Source organism: Hypanus sabinus, chromosome 2 (assembly GCF_030144855.1).
Source record: "Hypanus sabinus isolate sHypSab1 chromosome 2, sHypSab1.hap1, whole genome shotgun sequence".
Taxonomy (NCBI): domain Eukaryota; kingdom Metazoa; phylum Chordata; class Chondrichthyes; order Myliobatiformes; family Dasyatidae; genus Hypanus; species Hypanus sabinus.
In genome coordinates, this window is record NC_082707.1 from 148037400 (window position 1) to 148058053 (window position 20654).

General features: G+C 37.1%; 1 protein-coding gene across 3 annotated transcripts; it reads left to right on the plus strand.

The window, feature by feature from the left end:
• The first annotated feature begins 509 nt into the window (after nt 1-509).
• mbip (MAP3K12 binding inhibitory protein 1) lies at nt 510-19812 on the plus strand. 3 transcript variants are annotated; one of them, XM_059956676.1, is made up of 9 exons: nt 510-711; nt 8174-8293; nt 10030-10287; nt 10402-10498; nt 10740-10805; nt 11678-11830; nt 15464-15566; nt 18700-18741; nt 19414-19509. In XM_059956676.1, coding segments are annotated over exons 1-8 (984 nt in total). In that variant the 5' UTR covers nt 510-525; the 3' UTR covers nt 18701-18741; nt 19414-19509. The 3 variants fall into 3 exon arrangements, with proteins under 3 accessions (XP_059812659.1, XP_059812650.1, XP_059812642.1); XM_059956667.1 differs by having other exon boundaries at nt 515-657; nt 15469-15566; nt 19414-19812; XM_059956659.1 differs by having other exon boundaries at nt 519-711; nt 15469-15566; nt 19414-19812.
• The last annotated feature ends 842 nt before the right edge of the window (nt 19813-20654 follow it).

The following is a 20654-nucleotide window of genomic DNA, read 5'->3' on the forward strand; positions in this document are numbered from 1 at the left end:
CATAATTTTCCTTTTGTTTTCTGCTTGACTAATTTTACTCATGTTTGATATTCAGGAAGCCTGAAACATAGCCAGCACAATTCACTGTCCATTGTCATCACATCAGTCATAGCTGTATTCTTCCAACAAGATCCCTGTGCTGCTAGCCCCTCAAGCAGCAATATAATGAACCCCATAACACCTCATCTGTTTCCGTTGCTTATGTAAGCAAGACATTTATTTATAAACAGAACATTTGTTCTCGAAGGCAGTGGCACCAAATGAAAGTGATGTATCAACAATGTATCACAGGCTACAATCGACACTGTTGGATTTTGGTCAGATAAACATTTAATTGTTGATAACAAGGAGGTGCTGTATAGTCTTTGTGGTAGCGTTTCTCTTGGTACGGGCTCCAACGTTTCGCCCAAATGTCTGTTAGAAATGCCGTGTTACGTATTGGACTGAAGCAACGGTGGTTACAAATTAATCATTGAAGGGAGCCCACTCTGGATTAAATGGCATTTCTTATTCTGCACAGAGCCGATGGGTTCCGGTGCCTCTGCGGCTTCAATGTGGGGGCTGAGGCGATGCCGTGGGGCATTATGGGGCCGTTCGCCCTGTGTCATGGCGGCGCCGGCGGGGAGGCAGTGCGCGCTTCTTCGGGCGGTCGGCGAGGTGGGCGAGAGTGTGCGCGCCGTGTTCAGTTCGCTCGTCCGATTTCACGAGCAGGTCTGTGGCCGGCACCTTGTTTTCTCCATCTCTGATTTGAGAGGCCGGCCGAAGTTTCGGTCATGTGGGCCAGGGACGAGCCTGCGTGTGGGGTAGCGGCGCTGCCCAGGCACTCGCTGTCCGTTTGGTTAGCAAGGGATATTGCGGTTTGAAAATGGGCCTGTAAACGGCCCTCTGAATTAGATAGAACGGGGATTGAATTCCCCATTGCGAGGTTTTCGAGATTTCTGCATTCAGCCATCTGTAGAGAAAATCTGCCAGCTGTGGAGAAATGATTTGAGGCATATTCACTGTAGGCCTGCCGTTGTGTTCATTGATGTTTTAAAAAAATAGTCTTAAACTTTTATTGATCACTAACCAAGTGTACAAAATCTGGAGCAAATTGAAACAAGATTTCTGGTAGACCTCAGCGGGTCAGGCAGCATCTATGGCGGTAAAAGATCCATTGATATTTCGGGTTTAGAACTTGTATCTCATCCGAATGCAGGGTATCAATCCGAAATATCAATCATCCCTCTATCCCCACAGATGCTACTTTACCTGCTGAGTACCTCCAGGAGCTTGTTTTCCTTTGTTCCTAACTTATGATCAGTGAAGTGTCCAAAGTATACATTGCTCTGGGTTAGATTGAACAACACGACGTGAGCTGCTAAAATCTAAGGTGAAAATAAGGAGGTCTTATTTATGAAGCTATGCTCTCATTTCTGATTGTTAGTTTTTCTGCTTTTTTAAGCATTAAAATGTTTTATAAATATAATGAGTTGTAGGTTATTTATGGAAGTATTTTGTGTCTGGTTGCATTTCCTTGAGAGAGAAATATTTATCATTTTAAAACTGAGTTTTAAATGCTCATTCACCAATACAAGTTTGTAGTATGTCATATACTGCAAGTAGTTACAACAATTTTTTTAAATACAAGTAAATCCTTCTTCATGTTCCACTTGATAGACACAAGATTCAGCAGATGCCACTTGACTTACTGAGTGAGTTCCAAGAAGGGTCTCGGCATGAACATCAACTGTTTATTCATTTCCATCGATGCTGCCTGACCTGCTGAGTCCCTCCAGCATTTTGTGTGTGTTGTTTTGTATGTGTAGTACATGTTCCACTTGTTTTTAGAAAATACTATCAAGTAATGTTGATCCAAAGCTATCCACTTTTAAAAATCACTTGCAGTTTGATGAAATTGCTCTTGATATTGTCTGTGGTTCAGTTTTCATGAAAAAAACTGATTGCCAAATAATGCCGTTTTATGTAAGTAAAGCTGAAGTATACATTCCAGCGGATGTGCAGACTTGGCACAGTTACTTACTAGCTGGGTGTTTCCAATGACCTGGATAGTGTTTGTTAATTTAAAACAGAGTATTTACTAGAAGTATAGATTAGTAACATTGAGTTAGTAGTATGTGTCAGTAGCTTTCAGATTAGCTGGTGAATTTTCTCCTGTAGAAATTTTATTGTATAGAAATTAATTGCTTCATTTGCAACATTGCAACTTGAACAAATACCAGATACTGGACATCTGAAATAAATTCGGATGACACAGGATCAGTTCGTCAGAATAAAAAAAAGCGTTCTCAAGGGAGGATGAGGCAGCTGGCTGACAAGGCAAGTCTAAGAGAACATAAAAGCAAAAGCATACAATATAGCAAAAATTGATGGGAAGATAGAGGATTTGGAAAACTTTTGCCAACCAACAAAGGGCAACTAATCGAGAGGAAAAAAATGAAATTTGAAGGTAAGTTAGTTAATAATGTAAGAGGATACAGAAAGATTTTATTCATATATATTAAGAGTAAAAGAGGCAAGTGGACATTTGACTACTGAAAAATGACACTGGAGAGGGAGAAATGGCAATGAATTAATACACTTTTTGCATTGGTCTTCCCTATGGATGACCAGCAACATGCCAGAAATTTGAGAATGTTGGGCAGATGTGATTATGTGCTATTATAAAGATGAAGGTGCTTGGGATGCTGAAAGGTTTGAAGGTAGATAAGTCAACTGGACCATATGGTCTATACCTTAGGGTTCTAAAAGAGGTAGCTGAAGACATTTGCAATAATCTTTTAATGGTTCTAGAGGACTGAGAAATTGGCAATGTTGCTCCACTCTTTAAGATTGAGGGGGGAGGCAAAAGTCAGGGAAGGTGTTCAGATCCATTACTAAGGATGAGGGGCCGATGTACATGGAGGTCCAATATAAAATAGGCCGAAGTCGGCAATGTGTCCTTGAGAAATTTTGCCTGATAAATCTGTTAGAGTTCTTTGAGGAAATAATAGGCAGGATAAACAAGGGAAAGTCAGTAGATGTTGCCTGCGTGGATTTTCAAAAGGCCCTTGACAAGGTGCTGCATATGTGGCTAAACAAGGAATGAACCCATGGTATTATGGGAAAGATACTAGCACGGATAGAAGATTGGCTGGCAGAAGAATAAAGGGGGCCTTTTCTTTTTGGCTGCCTGTGTCCAGTGGTGGTCCACAGGGGTTGGTGTTGGGACAACTTTTTTACACGTTATATACTCACTGGCCTCTTTATTAGGTACACTTGTAACCTGCTCATTAATGCAAATGTCTAATCAGCCAATGATGTGGCAGCAATTCAGTGCATAAAAGCATGCAGACATGGTGAAGAGGTTCATTTGTTGTTTAGACCAAACATCAGAATAGGGAAGAAATGTGATCAAGTGGCTTTGACCATGAAATGATTGTTGGTGTAAGATTTGGTGATTTGAGTATTTCAGAATCTTCTGACCTGTGATTTTTACAATCTCTTGTGTTCACAGAGAGTGGTGCAAAGAACTAAACAAACATAGTGTGCAAACACGAGGAAATCTGCAGATGCTGGAAATTTGAACAACAACACACACAAAATGCTGGTAGAACACAGCAGGCTAGGCAGCATCTATAGGGAGAAGCGCTGTCGACGTTTCGGGTCGAGCGTAGTGTGCAGCAGTTCTGAGTGTCAAGATGCCTTGTTATTGAAAGAGGTCAGTGGAGAATGGCCAGACTGGTTCAAGCTGATAGGAAGGTTACAGTAACTCATTTACCATGCACTACGAAGTGGTATGTAGAAGAGCATCTCTGAACTCACAACGAATGGGATATAGCAGCAGAAGACCACTAACGTACACTAAGCAGCTACTTTAGTAGGGACAAAGGTTACTCAAGGTTAATAGGGAATAAAGTGGTCAGCGAGTCTATATCAATAATCAGGATGTCAGAATTGATGGCTTTGTGACCAAGTTTGGGGATGATGCAGAGATAGGTGGAGTGGCGTGTATTGTTGAGGAAGCAGGGAATCTGCAGAAGGACTTAAGCAGATTAGGAAAATGGGCAAGGAAGTGGCAGAGGGAAATACAGTGTAGGGAAATGCTTGGTAGAAAGGATAAAGCATACACTATTTTCTAAACGAGAAGCAAGTTCAAATATCACAGGTACAAAGGGATTTGGGAGTCCTTGTGTAGGATTCCCTAAAGATTAACTTGCAGATTGAGTTGGTAGTAAGGAAGGCAAATGCAATGTTTGCATTCATTTGGAGAGGACTAGAATATAAAAGTGTGAATGTAATGCTGAGGGTTTGTAAGGCATTGGTCAAATCACACTTGGAATACAGTGAGCAGTTTTGGGCCCCTTATCTAAGAAAGGAAGTGCCAGCATTGGAGAAGGTCCAGAAGGGGTTCATGAGAATGATCCTGGGAATGAAGGAGTTGAAATATAAGGAATGTTTGATGGCTCTGAGCCCGTACTCACTGGAGTTTAGAAGAATGAAGGGAAGAAGGTATGGAAGCCTGAAGGCACACCCTCAGCGATTGAGGAACAACTTCTTTCCCTTTGCGATCTGGTTTCTAAATGGACATTAAACCCATGAACACTACCTCACTACTTTTCTATTTACTGTTTTTTTGAGCTTTATTTTAACTTAATTTTACAGACATGTATGAACTTATATAAGACCTTGGTCAGTCCCCACTTGGATTACTGTGTTCAGTTCTGGTAACCTCACACAGGAAGGATGTAGATACTATAGAGAGTGCAGAGGAGATTTACAAGGATGTTTCCTGGATTGGAGGGTGTAGCTTATGAGAATAGGTTGAGTGAACTTGGCCTCTTCTCCTTGGAGCGACGGAGGATGAGAGGTTACCTGATATTGGTGTATAAGATGATGAGGGGCATTTATCATGTGGATAGTCAGAGGCGCTTTACCAGGGCTGAAATGGCTAACATAAGGGGACATAGTTTTAAAGTTGCTTGGAAAAGGCACTGAGGGGATGTCAGGTTCATTGTACTGCTGCTGTAAAGTTAACATATTTCACAACATATGCTGGTGATATTAAATTTGATTCTGAATCTCTTTAAATCTTGTTATTAATTTTAAACAAACATAAATGAAACATGAATACAAAGTTTGAAAGTACATAATTAATAGGTTAAGTATACATTCATATAGATGATAATCCATGTATAATGACCTCTGAAACTCATAGTAATTACAAAAAAAGGGAGTAAGTAAGAAAAAAAATCCCCAGAAAAGAAAAAAAACCTAACCATCATGGGCCATTGCATTATGTCAAATATACACAGTAGCGTCAATAACTCCGACCTCCATCCAAATAATTAAGGATAATAGAAGCAGGGTTTAGGAAAAGTCAGTTTAACTGATATAAAAATGTTGGATAAATGGTCTCCAAGTTTCTTCAAATTTAACTAAAGAATCAAAGACAACACTTCTAATTTTTTTCTAAGCTCAAACAAGAGATAGTTTGAGAAAACCACTGAAATATAGTTGGAGGATTAATTTCTTTCCAGTTCAATAGGATAGATCTTCTAGCCATTAATGTAACAAATGCAATCATCCGCCGAGCTGAGGGGGATAAACAACTATTATCCACCATTGGTAAACTGAAAATTGCAGTAATAGGATGCGGTTGCAATTTGATATTCAGAACTTGAAATAGTACCGAAAATATCTTTCCAATAATTTTGCAAACAAGGGCAAGACCAAAACATGTGGGTCAATGAAGCGACTTCAGAATAACATCTGTCACAGGTTGGATTAACATAAGAGTAAAATCGAGCAAGTTTATCCTTGGACATGTGAGCCCTATGTACAACCTTAAATTGTATTAGGGCATGTTTAGCACAAATAGAAGAGGAATTGACTAACTGTAAAATTTTCTCCCACTGCTCAGTGGGTTTAAGACAATGAAGTTCTTTTTCCCATTCCTTCATAATTTTTTCCGATACTTCTGGCTGTATTTTCATGATCATGTTATAAATGGTGGCTACTAAACCCTTCTGGCAAGGATTCAGAGCCAAAATTTTTTCCTTAATATCCATTGGACATAATTTCGGAAAAGACTAACATATTATTCAAGAAATTTCTAACTTGCAAATATCTAAAAAAATGAGTTTTAGGTAAATTATATTTATTAGCTGTTCAAAGGACATAAAACTATTATCTAAAAATAAATCACGAAAACATGTTATAATTTGATTCTGAATCTCAGTAAAACATAACTAATACTGAAATATCTAGGTAGAGTGGGCACAGTGAGGATGCTTCCTATAGTGGTGAGTCTATGACCAGAGGTCCCTTTATGTCAGAGATGAAGAGGAACTTCTTTCGTCAGAGGGTGGTGAATCTGTGGAAATCGTTACTATGAACACCTGTGGAGACCAAGTCATTGAGTATATTTAAAGCAGAGATTAATAGGTTCCAGGAAAAAGCAAGAGAATGGTGTGGAACACTACCCTGACATTTCCCTGTATAATTTCTTGATACAATTTTGAATTCATTGTTCCCTTAACGATTGCAAGCTGTCCAGGCCCTGAGGCAGCAAAGCAGCCCCAAACCATGATGCTCCACAGTTGGGGTGCGGTTCAAGAGATTACAAGGTCTTTTACTGTTAGCTTTGAGTTCTTTTTCACCTCCTTCATCATTGCACTTGTGCTCTTGGTGTGATCTTTGCAGGGTGCCCTCTCCTAGGGAGAGTAGCAATGGTACTGAATTTCCTCTATTTGAAGACAATTTCTCTTGCTGTGGACTGATGAACACTCAGGTCTTTGGAAATGCTTCTGTAGCCTTTTCCAGCATCATGCATCTCTACAATTCTTCTAAAGTTCTCTGAAAGTTGTTTTGATTGAGGCATAGTGCAGATAAACAGATCTTTCTTCAGAAGAGTAAGCCCTGTCAGTAATATGACTTTGAGTGTCTTTTTTATAGGGCAGGACATCTCTACAACCCACACCTCAAATCTCATCTCATTGTTTGGAACAACACACACAAAATGTTGGGGAATCTCAGCAGCCTTGCAGCAGCTATACAGTCGACATTTTGGGCCGAAATCCTTCGGTAGGACACTGGTTAGTAGTAAAATGCAGTGGAGGTGATTACCATCAATTAATGAAACCCTAACGTCTTCAATTATCACCTTGAGCATGCCAAAGGGTTTCAGCCCAAAATGTCAACTGTGTTGCCTGGCCTTTTGAGTTCCTCCAGCATTTTGTGTGTGTTGCTCAGATTTCCAGCATTTGCAGATTTTCTCTTGTTTGTCATTGATCAGAACGCTTGACTCCAAATAACTTTAGTAGAAGGCATTACACCAGAGGTTCACGTACATTTTTTTGAACCTAGACTGTGATTGTTTAAATGGTATACTCTGTATTGATGAGAAGAATTACAATTGTTTGTGAATTATTAGTTTAGGCAGATTGTGTTTGTCTATTATTGTGACATAGATGAAGATCAGAACACATTTTATGAATAATTAATGCAGAAAACTGGATAATTACAAAGGGTTCACAAATTTTTCTTGCAATTGTATATCTTTTTGAAGTGGTTGCTCATACTGGAATTCAGTGTAGTTAAGCAAGTACAGGTGATGAATAAACAGGTATTTGGGCTACTTAGAGCACAAGCATCAAAGATCTGTTGAACTTGCATTTAACAGAGGATAGTACAGGGGACGCGAGAGTTGGTTAGTAGTTGTGTAATGCAGTGGATGTGAATACCAACAATTAATGAAACCCTAATGTCTTCCACGATCACCTTGTGCATCATTTGATGCAGTTGTTTGTAATTAAAATATGATTTGCATTGTTAATCAGACTGCCGATAAAGATTATCTATTTGTTAACAGGAACAAACAGAAAAAAAGTTGAGTTATTCCTGAAACCAATTTTGTTAGGATGGTGGGAGGGAGGGGAGCTGGTAGTTATTGACTCCTGTCTGGAAGTACATTACAATGTGTGCTAATGTTATAGGTGACAGTATTTTACAAACTGAAGTAGAGAATGACTTTGATTTCAATATGCAAGAATTACTGTAAAAGCCATTTACTTAATGAAATTTTAGTTTTCATTGTCAGTTGCATGAGATTTGTGTGTTAGCTTTAAAGGTTCTGAGATCTAAATCCAAATATGGAAACCTGTTTTGATGTGTTGCATCTTTTTTCTTGAAGCTTAATTTTGGAGATGATGTCCTAAAACTTACTGTTGATTTATGCAAGCTTCAGTCACTGCCAACACTTAACCTGGAAAATTTTAGCCATTTGCTTCAACAGCACATTCTTGAATTACAGGTGAGTTGTTTTCATAAAAATAACCTGAAAAAATTGAATGATTAACCTACAGTAATGCTAAGGAAACTTATTACTACTATGAATCGGAATATTAATAAGTATAGTTTGTATCGGTAGTATGGGATAGCTGATGTGATTGTTGGTGAAGGGATGGAGGCAGATAAAGGGCCTTTCTAAATGTGAGATACTTAATTTAACTTTGAGAAATAACAAAATCTGGAGTTAATGTGGGCAGAGGCATTCTTGGTTGATTAAAGCTGGCTTCTGACAACAGTAGGAACTCCATATCAATGATATATGCTGCTTTGTCTTGATGTTTTCACCATGTTGAGTAAAGATATCCATTGATTCAAAGTCTCAAATTTGGAATGAAATTTTCTAGTGGATTTTGCCTTCTGACTGCCATGATGTGCCTAGCTATAATTGGATTACAGATGTGGCTGAAGATTTGCTCCTCCTGTAAAACAGTGAAAGATAATTATTGAGCTTAGTGTGTTATAGTAATATAGTTAATAGTTTGTCATCGGTACATAAACAATGCTTTTTAACTGTTGCTTCTTTTTCCTGGTCTGGAAATTAAAAATAGTATCAGCAAAGATGATCATGAAAATCCATGTGGTCCTCTAAGAAAATAAATCTATCTCTCTTATTTGGTCTGGACTACATGTGTTGCATCCCCACTGAAGCAATCTTAAACAAATTGCAACTGCTAATGTAACAGCACTGTACTTTGACTTCAAGGACTACAGTCGTTCATGGTGGATTGTCACTACCTTCTCAAGGTCTGCTGGCAATAAGTACTTAATTTCAGTGTTGCCCACCTCCCTCGAGAATAATAATAATTCTCATAGATTACTGTCAGCAGATTTTGTCTCCAATTTTTGGGTCCAAACAACACTATGCAAGAATTACTGTAAAAGCCATTTTCTTCAGGAAATTTTAATTTTAGAGGGCATAATTATCAAGCAACTTCATTGGGCAGGAGCCATCATTTGCATACCAGACACCAGGCTCCCAAAACAAATTCTTTTCCGAGTTTTGGAAATGATAGTCAGATGGGAAGGTGAAAGGCTCAATAATGCTTTCGAGCCTCCTTAGAAAAATTGGCAATGTTCCCACTGTCTCTTAGAAATACCTGGCCCATGATGCCTTAGTTTGGATGAGGGCATTTGGGACATTTTTGACTAACTTTCACATGACAGTGAGTACGCAGGCGTCCCACATAATTGGAAGAAAGACTGCATCACCTGCCGAACTAGTCATCTACTCTTTCTCCAGCTGAAGTGTCTGTAATTCTCATATTGGCTTCAACAGTCATTTCAAAGTCCATAAAACCAGAATGGAGGAAAAAAATCATCCTCTATCGAGGGGCAGCAAATGATGAGCAACAGAAAGTAAATTTGGATTGAAGCTAAGAAGTGTTGTGGTTTTGGCTGGTCATCTTGCAGGTGTCTTGGACCTTTAAGCTTTGGTACTATCATCTATACATTAGCTCAAAAAATTGAGGAAATAATATGGATCTTTGCAAAAGAAGGTATATTGTTAATATTGAGGCACAGGAACATTTTTAGTAGCTTAGTATAGAAACCTGTACATGCTGATTGAGTTTCCACATGTCAAGATGTTCATCTGAATGAAAATGCTGGAGGTCATGACTGAAGGTGTAAGTGCTTTTCCTTAATCATCCCATATGCTTAATTTAGTCCTCAGATTGTTTAGCAAAATTTTATTGGTAGTGTGTTTCAGACAAGCTGAATTTATTGGTAAGAGAAGATGCATCTGGGACAAGAAATTCAGTAGAAAAGTCACCTTCCGCAAAGCCTGATAGTGACTTGAATTCAACAACGACTAGCCTCAAGCAAATGTGGAATCAATCAATTAATCCAAGAACAAAAATGTTCCAAAAAGAAGCACAATGTAAACTTGAAGAACAGGATGAGTCAAATATCCAAAGTGGAACAGAATTAGTCCAGATCAAAGCAAGCAAAGATGAAGTAAGATTTAATTCAGTGTTTCCACATTTTCCATCGAGTTACAATTATATGGAAATTGTTTTATTTTAATGAGTATGTTGAGCTATTTCCAATGGTATTTTATTTGTCATTCAGATCGAAAGACGGATTTCGGCATTCATAGAGAGAAAGCAAGCAGAGATCAATGAAAACAACATCCGTGAATTCTGTAACGTTATTAATTGTAATCTAGGTTAGTTTTCAATTTATAAAGTTACACATATGTGTAACTAAAATTAAAAAAGAACTAGCAATTAAGTTATTGGATGTATATTGGGGAAAACTATTATCACATAATAAAATTCAAAATTGGGAAAAGAATATTTTGGTTTTGATGTAATCTTTCAAAATATTTCATATTTTTATTAGTAGTGGTATTTTTACTATTTTGACTTTCTGATTATCCTTGCATGTATAATTTTATTTTAAACTAGAAAACAGCTGTGCCAGAACAGATGCTGTTTTTACACCACATCCTGGTTTCAAAAGCCATATAAAAGGTATGTTCATGTTTTTTTTTCACATTTTTAGCTTTAGAAGGAGGCTATGTTTATTTATCAGTAGAATAATTAAGTACAGTACTAATAAATGGCATAAATGTATATTTACTTAAAAATGATTGTGGATATGTTGAATGCTGTGGAAATTTTCTGTAGCGGCAGCTAAAATTGTTTGAATTGAATACTGTTTGCAGCATGTAGTATCGCTCCTGTATCGATTTCAAAAGTCAAGTTTTGTATTGAAATTATTACAATATTTTGAGTTCCAATTATCTCTTTTATATGTTGGTTGCAATAAAAAAAAATGATGCTTGTTTTAATTCTAAATACACTTACATAGAATTAGAATATGTTAAGTCATTTGCCCCAAATAATCCTTGCCAGTGTTTATGCTCAAGGTGGAGAGGATGGCATTGTTAACATTTAAGGTCAATCTGAAATCATTTGTTATTTTTAGTGCCAGCTCTCAACTTGCCAGCTTATTGAATTTCAGATTTATGTAATTGTTGTTACTTGAGAAAATTTTGTTTCCATTATTTTAGTTTTCTAGCCTTGACACTATAAAATTATCCTAAAAGTTGCAGTGAGGCAATTGTGCCAGAATTTGGAGTATGTTTTAAGTACGCTGAAGGCTTTTAACTTGAATATGGCTATGTTTTTGATAATTAAGGAAGAGAAATTAGTTCAATTAAAAATTACACATGCAATACTGTCTTCTCAGGATGATTGTGAATAAGTTTTGAAATAGACTTCCAAGATTGGTTATTTGGTTGTACTCTATGAAATTCATTCTTATCAGGTTATAAACCGAAAGCTTATATTTTTCAAAACATTTTTATTGCAGTCTTAAGAATCAACATTTTTAATTGCAGTCTCAAGAGTTGTAAATATGTATGGGCCTCAAACAAGAACTGAAAGTGAAGGGGAATCTGCCCAAAAACCTAATTCTGTGACACAAAACTGTGGTAACCCAGCTATTGAAGAGAGGCTTCAAAATATGGAAGCTCATTTGAAGCTTCCACCAGGTGTGTAGTTTACTTTGTAATCTTTCACAAGGTATGTTACTCAAAGTCTACAATGTAGTGATTGCAAAATAATCTAATAACCTCCATAGGCTGACTTAATCTGATGAGAGTGTTTGGTCTCTTCACTACTATCTAAACTTTCAATTTGGCTTTCCTAGTTTTAGTTTGTTAAATCCTATAATTTAGAAGAAAGTTGCACAGAAGAAGGCTGTTGCTTGATTGAGTTTATACTAGTTCAAAGCAAGCTTTAGATTGCTTTCCTTGCACACCTTCTTCCTAGAGCTCTGCAAATTATTGAGTTGTATACTAATCTAGCTACTTTCTCTCTTGGTAGGGCATTTCAGCCCTATCCACTGATGATTTTAAAGTTTCAGACTTCAAAACTGATTCTGTGTTCATAGAGAATGAAGTTTAGTGAACATTTTTGGGATATTGTTTTTGTTAACTAGACTGCTTAATGATTGCTAAGATCAGCACTTAATTTTGCCTTATCATGCTCATGTTTATACCTATCCCAATTTAATGTAAAAAGGTGTAATTTTGTGTCTTGGTTGGTGGTCCAATGTGCAAGAGACACTTTAGTATAACCATCAGCCTTGCTTAATTCTTTCTGCCTGCAAGAGTGGGCTGTATACAAGCAGAACAAAGGAGTGTCAGATTAGTGGACTGCAGAATTTTTTCCTGGGATGTTCTGGGCAACTTGTTATTCTGGTGCAAAACTCGTTAATGTCAATAGCCAGAAACCTTGACCATTTTCTAGTATAGGAGAGAATAAGATGATATTTTACTGCAGTGGCTAAAAGCTACTGTTAGGCTATCAATGAAATTGAGTAATTGTATGAGAAATGCAAAACCTTGAAAATGTTCATGTAGAGTCATGTAGAGCAACGGTTTACATTGCAGGCCAGTGACTCTCACACTAGGAAAATTTTGAAATAAAAGTATTTGTCACACTATATTGTCTTAAGTTTTTCCCTCTTTCTACCTCATTTTTAATTTTGTATATCATAATGTTTCCAAGTTCTTTTAACAAGTCATCAAGCCTTGTTAGTTCCATTTTGCTTTCCAGCCTTGTTTCCTGGATTTTTTTCTCTATCTTAATATTAATAGCATCTACTGAATTTCAGTTTTGAAAAGCTATACAATTAATTTGTGAATAATTAAAAGATCCTGTTAATGAACAATATTTTGACCCATGGTGTAATTATTTTGTAATGGCACTATTTAGCATGTCTTATCTAATATACAGATGTATAAGTAGTTACTTATTAATAGGCATGCCTTACTTAGTGAGTCTAGTAAATCATTATACAGTACCTATAAAAAGTATTAAACCCCCTTGGAAGTTTTCATGTTTTATTGTTTTACAACATTGAATCCCAGTGGATTTAATTTGGCTTTTTTGACGCTGATAAACAGAAAAAGACTCATGTCAAAGTGAAAAAGGATCTCTACAAAGTGATCTAAGTTGATTACAAATATAAAGCACAAAATATTCAAAGATTCAAAGGTCAAATTTAATGTCGGAGAAACGTATACAATACACATCCTAAAATGCTTTTCCTTCGCAAACATCCACGAAAACAGAGAAGTGCTTCAAAGAATGAAGGACAGTTAAATGTGAGAACCCCAAAGACCCTCCCCATTTCCTCCCTCCTGTGTGTAAGCGGCAGTGTGCAATGATCCCCCATCCCCCCACCAGCAAAAAAAACGCACATTGATACCATCACCAAGCCCAAGTGTGTGCTAAGCAATAGCAAAGACACAGACCAAAGTTACCGCAAAGGCCTCGCATTTCATCCGAAATTTGACAAATCCCAGGTTCTCTCTCTCCCTGGCAAGGGAGAGGGAGGTGCCCCCCCATTTTCACAGCGGGCAGGAGACATAACAACAACCCACAGGTTTACGATTTTAAAGGTCCATTTCGTTGCTCTTTTTGAGCTCTAAGTCTGAAGATCGCAAAGACCTCAGGTCTTTGGGCCCACAGCAAAAGATTTTCCAGCTTCCCCGACGACACACGAGTCTTCCGCCGTGACACCTATTTGATAGCATAATTCACCCCTTTCAAGTCAGTATTTAGTAGATGCACATTTGGCAGCAATAACAGCCTTGAGTCTGTGTGGATAGATCTCTATCAGGTTTGCACATCAGGACACTGGAATTTTTTCCATTCTTCTTTATAAAACTGTTCAAGCTCTGTCAGATTGCATGAATAGTGAGTGAACAGTCTTTTTCAAGTCCAGCCACAAATTCTCAATTGGATTAAGGTCTGGACTCTGATATGGCCACTCGAGGACATTAACTTTGCTGTTTGTAAGCCATTCCTGTGTAGCTTTGGCTTCATGCTTGGCATCATTGTCTTGCTGGAAAACAGATCTTCTCCCAAGTTGCAGTTCTCTTGCAGACTGCATCTGGTTTCCCTCCAAGATTGCCCTGTATTTTGCCTCATTCATTTTACCCTCTACCTTCCACAAGACTTCTAGGGCCTACTGTAATGAAGCATCCCCACAGCATTATGCAACCACCACCATGTTTCACTGTAGGTATGGTGTGTTTTTGATGATGCGTGGTGTTTGGCTTATACATAGCCTTTAGTCTGATAGCCAAAAAGCTCAATTTTGGTTTCATCAAGCCAATGAACTTTCTTCCGGCTGACTTCAGAGTCTCCCATATGCCTTCTGGAAAACTCTAGCCAAGGTGTTTCACGTGAGTTCTTTTCAACAGTGTTTTTCCCATAGAGCTGAGACTGGTGAAGCACCTGGGCAACAGGTTGTTGCATGTGCAGTCTCTCCCATCTCAGCCACTGAAGCTTGTAACTCCTCCAGACTTGTCATAGGTCTCTTGGTGGCCTCCCTTACTAGTCCCCTTCTTGCGCAATCACTTAGTTTTTGAGGACAGTCTGCTGTAGGACGATTTACAGCTGTGCCTAGATTCATTCCATTTCTTGATGATTGACTTTATACTCCAAGGGATATTCAGTGACTTGGAAATTTTCTTGTATCCATCTCCTGACTTATTCTTTTCAGTAACTTTTTTGTGGAATTGCTTGGCGTGTTCTTTTGTCATTATGGTGTAGTTTTTGCCAGGATACTGATTCACCAGCAGTTGGACCTTCCAGATTCAGGTGTATTTTTACTACAGTCAGTTGGAACACTTACTGCACACAGATGATCTCCATTTAACTAATTATGCTAATTATGTGACTTATAAAACCAGTTGGCTGCACCAGTATCATATTAAAGGTGGTGAATACTTATGCAATCAATTATTTTGTGTTTTATATTTGTAATTAATTTAATTCACTTTGTGGAAGTCTGTTTTCACTTTGACACTAAAGAATGTTTTTTCTGTTGATCAGTGTCAAAAAAGCCAAATTAAATCTACTGTGACTCAATGTTGTAAAACAATAAAGCATGAATACACTGTACCTGCTGAAGAATCTGAAAGGTAAATGTATGCAAAGTGATTCTTCTGTTTGTTTTGTTCTAATGATCATGAAGGTTGATGCAGTTCCACGAGTTGAACTTTGAATTTCATTGTTGGTTGAAGTTTGATTTTTTTTATATTTTTAGAAAGGAGTTAGCATCTAGTGTTACATAAAATACTTAACCAATGTAAGATCGCTTGATTAAGTACAGGTGGTCCAGTTCCAGTGGATGTTTACCAAAGGATCAAAAAACTTGAAGATAGAATTCTTCATTTGGAAGGTCTTTCTCCAGAATATTTTCAACATGTGGTAGGTTTTTAACTAATCTGTGTGTTCTTAAATCTGACATTTTTAAAAAAGTTAAATACAGGGTTCAACAGCAACAAGGGGAACAATATGACCTATAGTATGTGGTTTTGGAAAGTGTTACCTCTTTTCTCCATTTCCCTTTTTTTCTCAGTGGAATTACCTATTTTCCAGTATAAACTTTAAAAGATTCTGCATTTAATGTCTCAATAACATCTGAATAAGTGAAAATAACCTAAAGTTTCTATTGCAAACTTGAGGAAATCTGCAGATGATGAAAATTCAAGCAACATACACAAAATGCAGGTGGAACGCAGCAGGCGAGGCAGCATCTATAGGGAGAAACACTGTCGATGTTTTGGGCTGAGACCCTTCGTCAGGGCTAACTCGGCTCGAAACGTCGACAGCGCTTCTCCCCATAGATGCTGCCTCACCTGCTGCTTTTCACCAGCATTTTGTGTGTGTTGCTAACATTTCTTTTGTTCATTTGGTCTCTCGTCTTTGCTCTTAAATTTAACTCAATTTTTTTAAAAGTTACTTATGGGGGAGCTAGCATAGCAACATAGCAAAAGTTTTTTTTATAAACTGCTTCAAGCACATTGTAACTTAAAGCGATGCCAAAAATATTAATTAATATGTAGGGAAGTAGCTTTTGTTAATGAACTTTACTTCCATTGTTCATGGGAAATCTTTATGATTGTCTTGCTATGGTTAACATATAATTATTTCAAAATCAAGCTAATTGACATTGGTTTATGTTTGTAATACATATTGAGATACAGTGGATAGTTTTGCAGCCCTATGCAGGTCATCAAAACACAATCCTTTAAAGTAGTACAAAGGAAAAGCAATGACAGTGCAGAATATAATGTTAGAATTATAGAGAAGGTGCAGTTCAGGTAAACAATAATGTGTAATGGCTGTGATGAGGTAGCTGGTGAGGACAAGAGTTCATCTTTAACAACATAAGAGCGCCATTTAAGAGTTTTATCATAGGACGATAGAAACAATCCTTGAGTCTGGTGCTGCACATATTCAAGCTTTTGTATCTATCTTTTGGAAGTAAGGAGAAAAGTGAATGTCTAGGGTGGGAGGTGCATTTGATTATGCTGGCTACTTCACCACAGCAGTGAGAAGTGTAGACAGGGTCCATGGAGGGATTGGTTTTAATGATGGACTGAGCTGTTTCCACAACTCTGCACCTTCTTGCAGTCTTAAGCAACGCAGTTGCCATACTGAACTGATGCATCCAGATTTGATGTTTTCATTTCTGCATCTTTAAAAATTGGTGAGGGTCACTGGAGGCAAAACCAAATTTTCCTTAGCCTTCTGAGGAGGTAGAGGCACTGGTGTCGACTGCCATTGTTAAGCTGACCCAATTGTATAATTGCCACATCAGGAATTAGAATGTCTAGATACATCTGTAGATTAAAAGTTTGTTAATAACAGAATTGAAGCATTTGGCTGCTGCCTTCTCAACAATATGTCATCTTTTAATAATTCATGTTTACACATTTCCTTATTGTTCCTGAGCCTATTTTAAAATAGCTCCTAGTACTCTTTGTAATTAATATAATTTCTTCATTTCATTCTTCTGTCCATTAAACAGTCAACGAACTCCATCAGAAAATTGCCCATAATCCTCTCTGCTCTAATCTTGCTGCATAGATAATACTTTAATAATGGCCTTCTGATAGTTCATGTACTAGTTCACCCTTGTCTGTTTTTGCTAGTTATACTCCTTTGTTTTTAAACAAATAATCTTTTATCTGTCAAACATGATTTCCTTTTAGAATTTAACATGCAATCTTATTATTTTCTAAGAGCCCTGTTATCATTCCCTTAATAATTTAATAGTATTTTCCCTTCGAAATGAGATTATTCTTTTCATTTTTGTTTTGAACTTGATGCTATGATACTGTGCTCCAAATGGTGTCTTGTGAAAACATGCTTTGTTCTGGAGCAAGATCTAGCCCTGCATCCTTCTTCACTGACTAAGAGAGATCTTATGGATACATTTCAGTAATCTTCTCCTGGTATTAATATTTATGAAAAATAATATGGTCATTTAAGAATTGAAAGTAAACTGACCATTTAATTCATCTAGCCTTTTATGGAGCTTATCTTCCAGTGTCAGGTTACTTTTATTCATAAGATTTTCTTGGCAAACTACTGGAGTGGGTTGCCATTCCATATTTAGTCTGACCTCTCTGCCGAAACCTGTCCATCTTGAGTAGCTTTACATAGCGTAGCTCAGAGCGCCACTTGGTACACGAGCACTCTCACCATGAGAATGTAAGTCTATGGTACTTCCATATGTATGGTATGGCTGTGAGAGCTGGACTGTTAGTAAGGCTGAATACAAAAGAATCAGCTCCTTTGAACTTGGATGCTGGAGAAAAGTGTTTGTTAGACAACAAGAAGCTCCAACAAGTCAATACAGCCAGACTGCTCACTAGGAGGCTTGATTATGAGGCAAAACCTCAAATATTTTGGCCACATCATGAGAAGACAGGATTCCTTGGAGAAGATTCTTATTTTGGGTAAAACAGAAGGTAAAAGGCAGAAGGGATGACAGAGGCTACAATGGATAGATAATGTTACTCAGACAATGTGTATGACCTTGAGGGATTTTAGAGAGGCAGTTTCCAACGGGAAGGCTTGATGTGCAGGAGACCATGAAGTCACGAAGATTCGAACTTGACTGAACGACTGAACAACAAAGCTTTTTGTGCTTCCTGCTTTGTGAATTGTGGCTTTGAAAGAAATGTGAAAAATCAGGTTGATTTTTTTTGACTATCAAGTAAACAAAACAGATTTTTAACTGGGTCAGATATTCCCTTAATTAGTTATTTGAGCCAGTCACAATTAATACAATGTGTATATAGTTTGAAGTATCATGTTACTATTGGTAGCTATATAGAGAATCTTTTGCTAACATTTCACGAGATCCTTATAAACCATGCTTAGAGATTTATTGTGTAATAGAGATGTTTAGTTTCCTTTGTGCAAATTGAAAATTTATAGTAGAAAGTTTTATAACTGGAGTTAATGTTAATTAATTACCAATCACCATAATTAATCTTTTAATGTTTTCCTAATAAAACTAAATTTAAACAAACTTTGTCCTCTTCAGAATCTTCCAAATAAAAGGCGTAAAGTTCAAGAAACAGTGCAGGTATTTTTGTTTTAGCATATTCATTAACTTGAGCAGTGTATATAGATTATATTTGTATATCTATGTTACTTCCTATTTTAAGATCCTCAGTTTTCTCTCTCCATTAGTTACTTCTCCCTCCTCAATCTTTCGGCAGTCCAATTGGGGATAACCTTGACTTCAATGGCTACACTTAACTCATTTTTGTAATGCCTAATCTGCAATCACTTCTATCACTTGCGCTAGTTAATGCTAACTTTACTTGCTATCTTGTGTGAATGCACATAAAACGCTGTAATTAGCAGAACAGTGTGCTGAGGTATATTTGGGTTTTTAAATTAGAGAAAGGATGGGATTTTCATTATCCAAATATGATATGCAAGATGGTTTACTGTATCTAGAAACACATAGTTAAATATTGGGACACTTGCCGCTGTATAAAATTTGGTTTGCTACACAGATTATGTAGGAAATATTTGGAATTCACATTATATAAAGAGTTGTCTGGCAGTACTGTTGTGTGATTTTTCCCTGGAAATATTTGTGTTCTATCACACGGCTTCTAAATGAGAAGGTTAATTATCGTGGAGTGTCTGAACTATTAGCTTTGCTTTTTCATGTACAATAAACCATCTGGCACATCATATTTCAATGTATTGCTCATTTAAATACTTCAAATGGTTTATGTTTCAGGGCTACAGCCTAATAGAAATTGACGAGAAGATTAATGCATTGAAGGCTGTGCTACTGCAGAAAGCAAGTGGCCAAGCTCAGTCAATGAAAGCAAACAAGATGTCTACTTAAGGTCAATTTTATTGTTTTAGAACTAGCCAAATGATTCAATGTGATGCCTTTTTACTGTGTTTATTTCAGAAAATAGCTTGCCTATTAAACTGTATTAAATTATTTTGTACAAAGTATTGTATAGAAACATGACTGTTGGTACTAAGTCGCTTTAATGATAGAAAGATCAAATCAGAACCTAATAAATGATTTGAATAGAGCACATTTTACTTATTCAATGTTCATGTAAATATTTGTGTTAATTTTGTGTAGAATGGTGGTACAATAAAAGTTTGTTTTTATTCTGTGCAGGTTGCATTGAATATATAATCTGTTCCCTGCGTAATTTCTGAACATAAATGTTCAGAATAATACTGATTGCTAGGAAATTGTGAACTTATATTTTTGGCTGGTGATTCAGAGTAGGTAATAGTGAATTGCTTTCTTGAGTTTGGTTCAAATGATAAGTAGCTTGGCTCTAAATGAACCATGCTAGAACCAGTTGCTCAGATTGTTCTATGTAACACTATCCACGCAAGGTATCTTATGTAAAGGAGTCGGCCTTGCATTGAGAAAGCACCTCAACTTGAACTTTACAACACAGTACAGACCCTTTGGCCTACAGTGTTGTGCGATCTTTTAACCTACTCTAAGGTCATTCTAACCCTTCCCTCCTACATAGCCCTTCATTTTTCTATCATTCATGTGTTTAAGAGTTTCTTAAATAGTCCTATTGTATCTACCTCTACCTCTGCCACCACCACTCTCTGTGAGAGAAAAAGTTATCTCTGACATTCCCCTATACTTTCCTCTAATCACCTTAAAAATATGCCCCCTTGTATTTGCCATTTCCATGTTTGGTGACTGTCTACTCGATTTATGACTCTTGTATACAGGTTTCCCCTGTTATCCAAAGGTAGAGCATTCCTATGAAACTGTTTTGTAAGCCGAAATGTCGTAAAGCGAAGAAGCAATTACCGTTAATTTATATGGGAAAAATTTTTGAGCGTTCCCAGACCCAAAAAATAACTTACCAAATCAAACCAAATAACACATAAAACCTAAAATAACACTAACATACAGTAAAAGCAGGAATGACATGATACATATACAGCCTATATAAAGTAAAAATATTGCATGTACAGCGTAGA

Coding starts and splice junctions, on each gene's coding strand:
- mbip (XM_059956659.1), top strand. CDS start 526: ATGGGTTCCGGTGCCTCTGCGGCTTCAATGTGGGGGCTGAGGCGATGC. Junction 11,831..15,468: donor TCATTTGAAGCTTCCACCAG/GTGTGTAGTTTA, acceptor GATTAAGTACAG/GTGGTCCAGTTCCAGTGGAT. Junction 18,742..19,413: donor AAGTTCAAGAAACAGTGCAG/GTATTTTTGTTT, acceptor TTTATGTTTCAG/GGCTACAGCCTAATAGAAAT.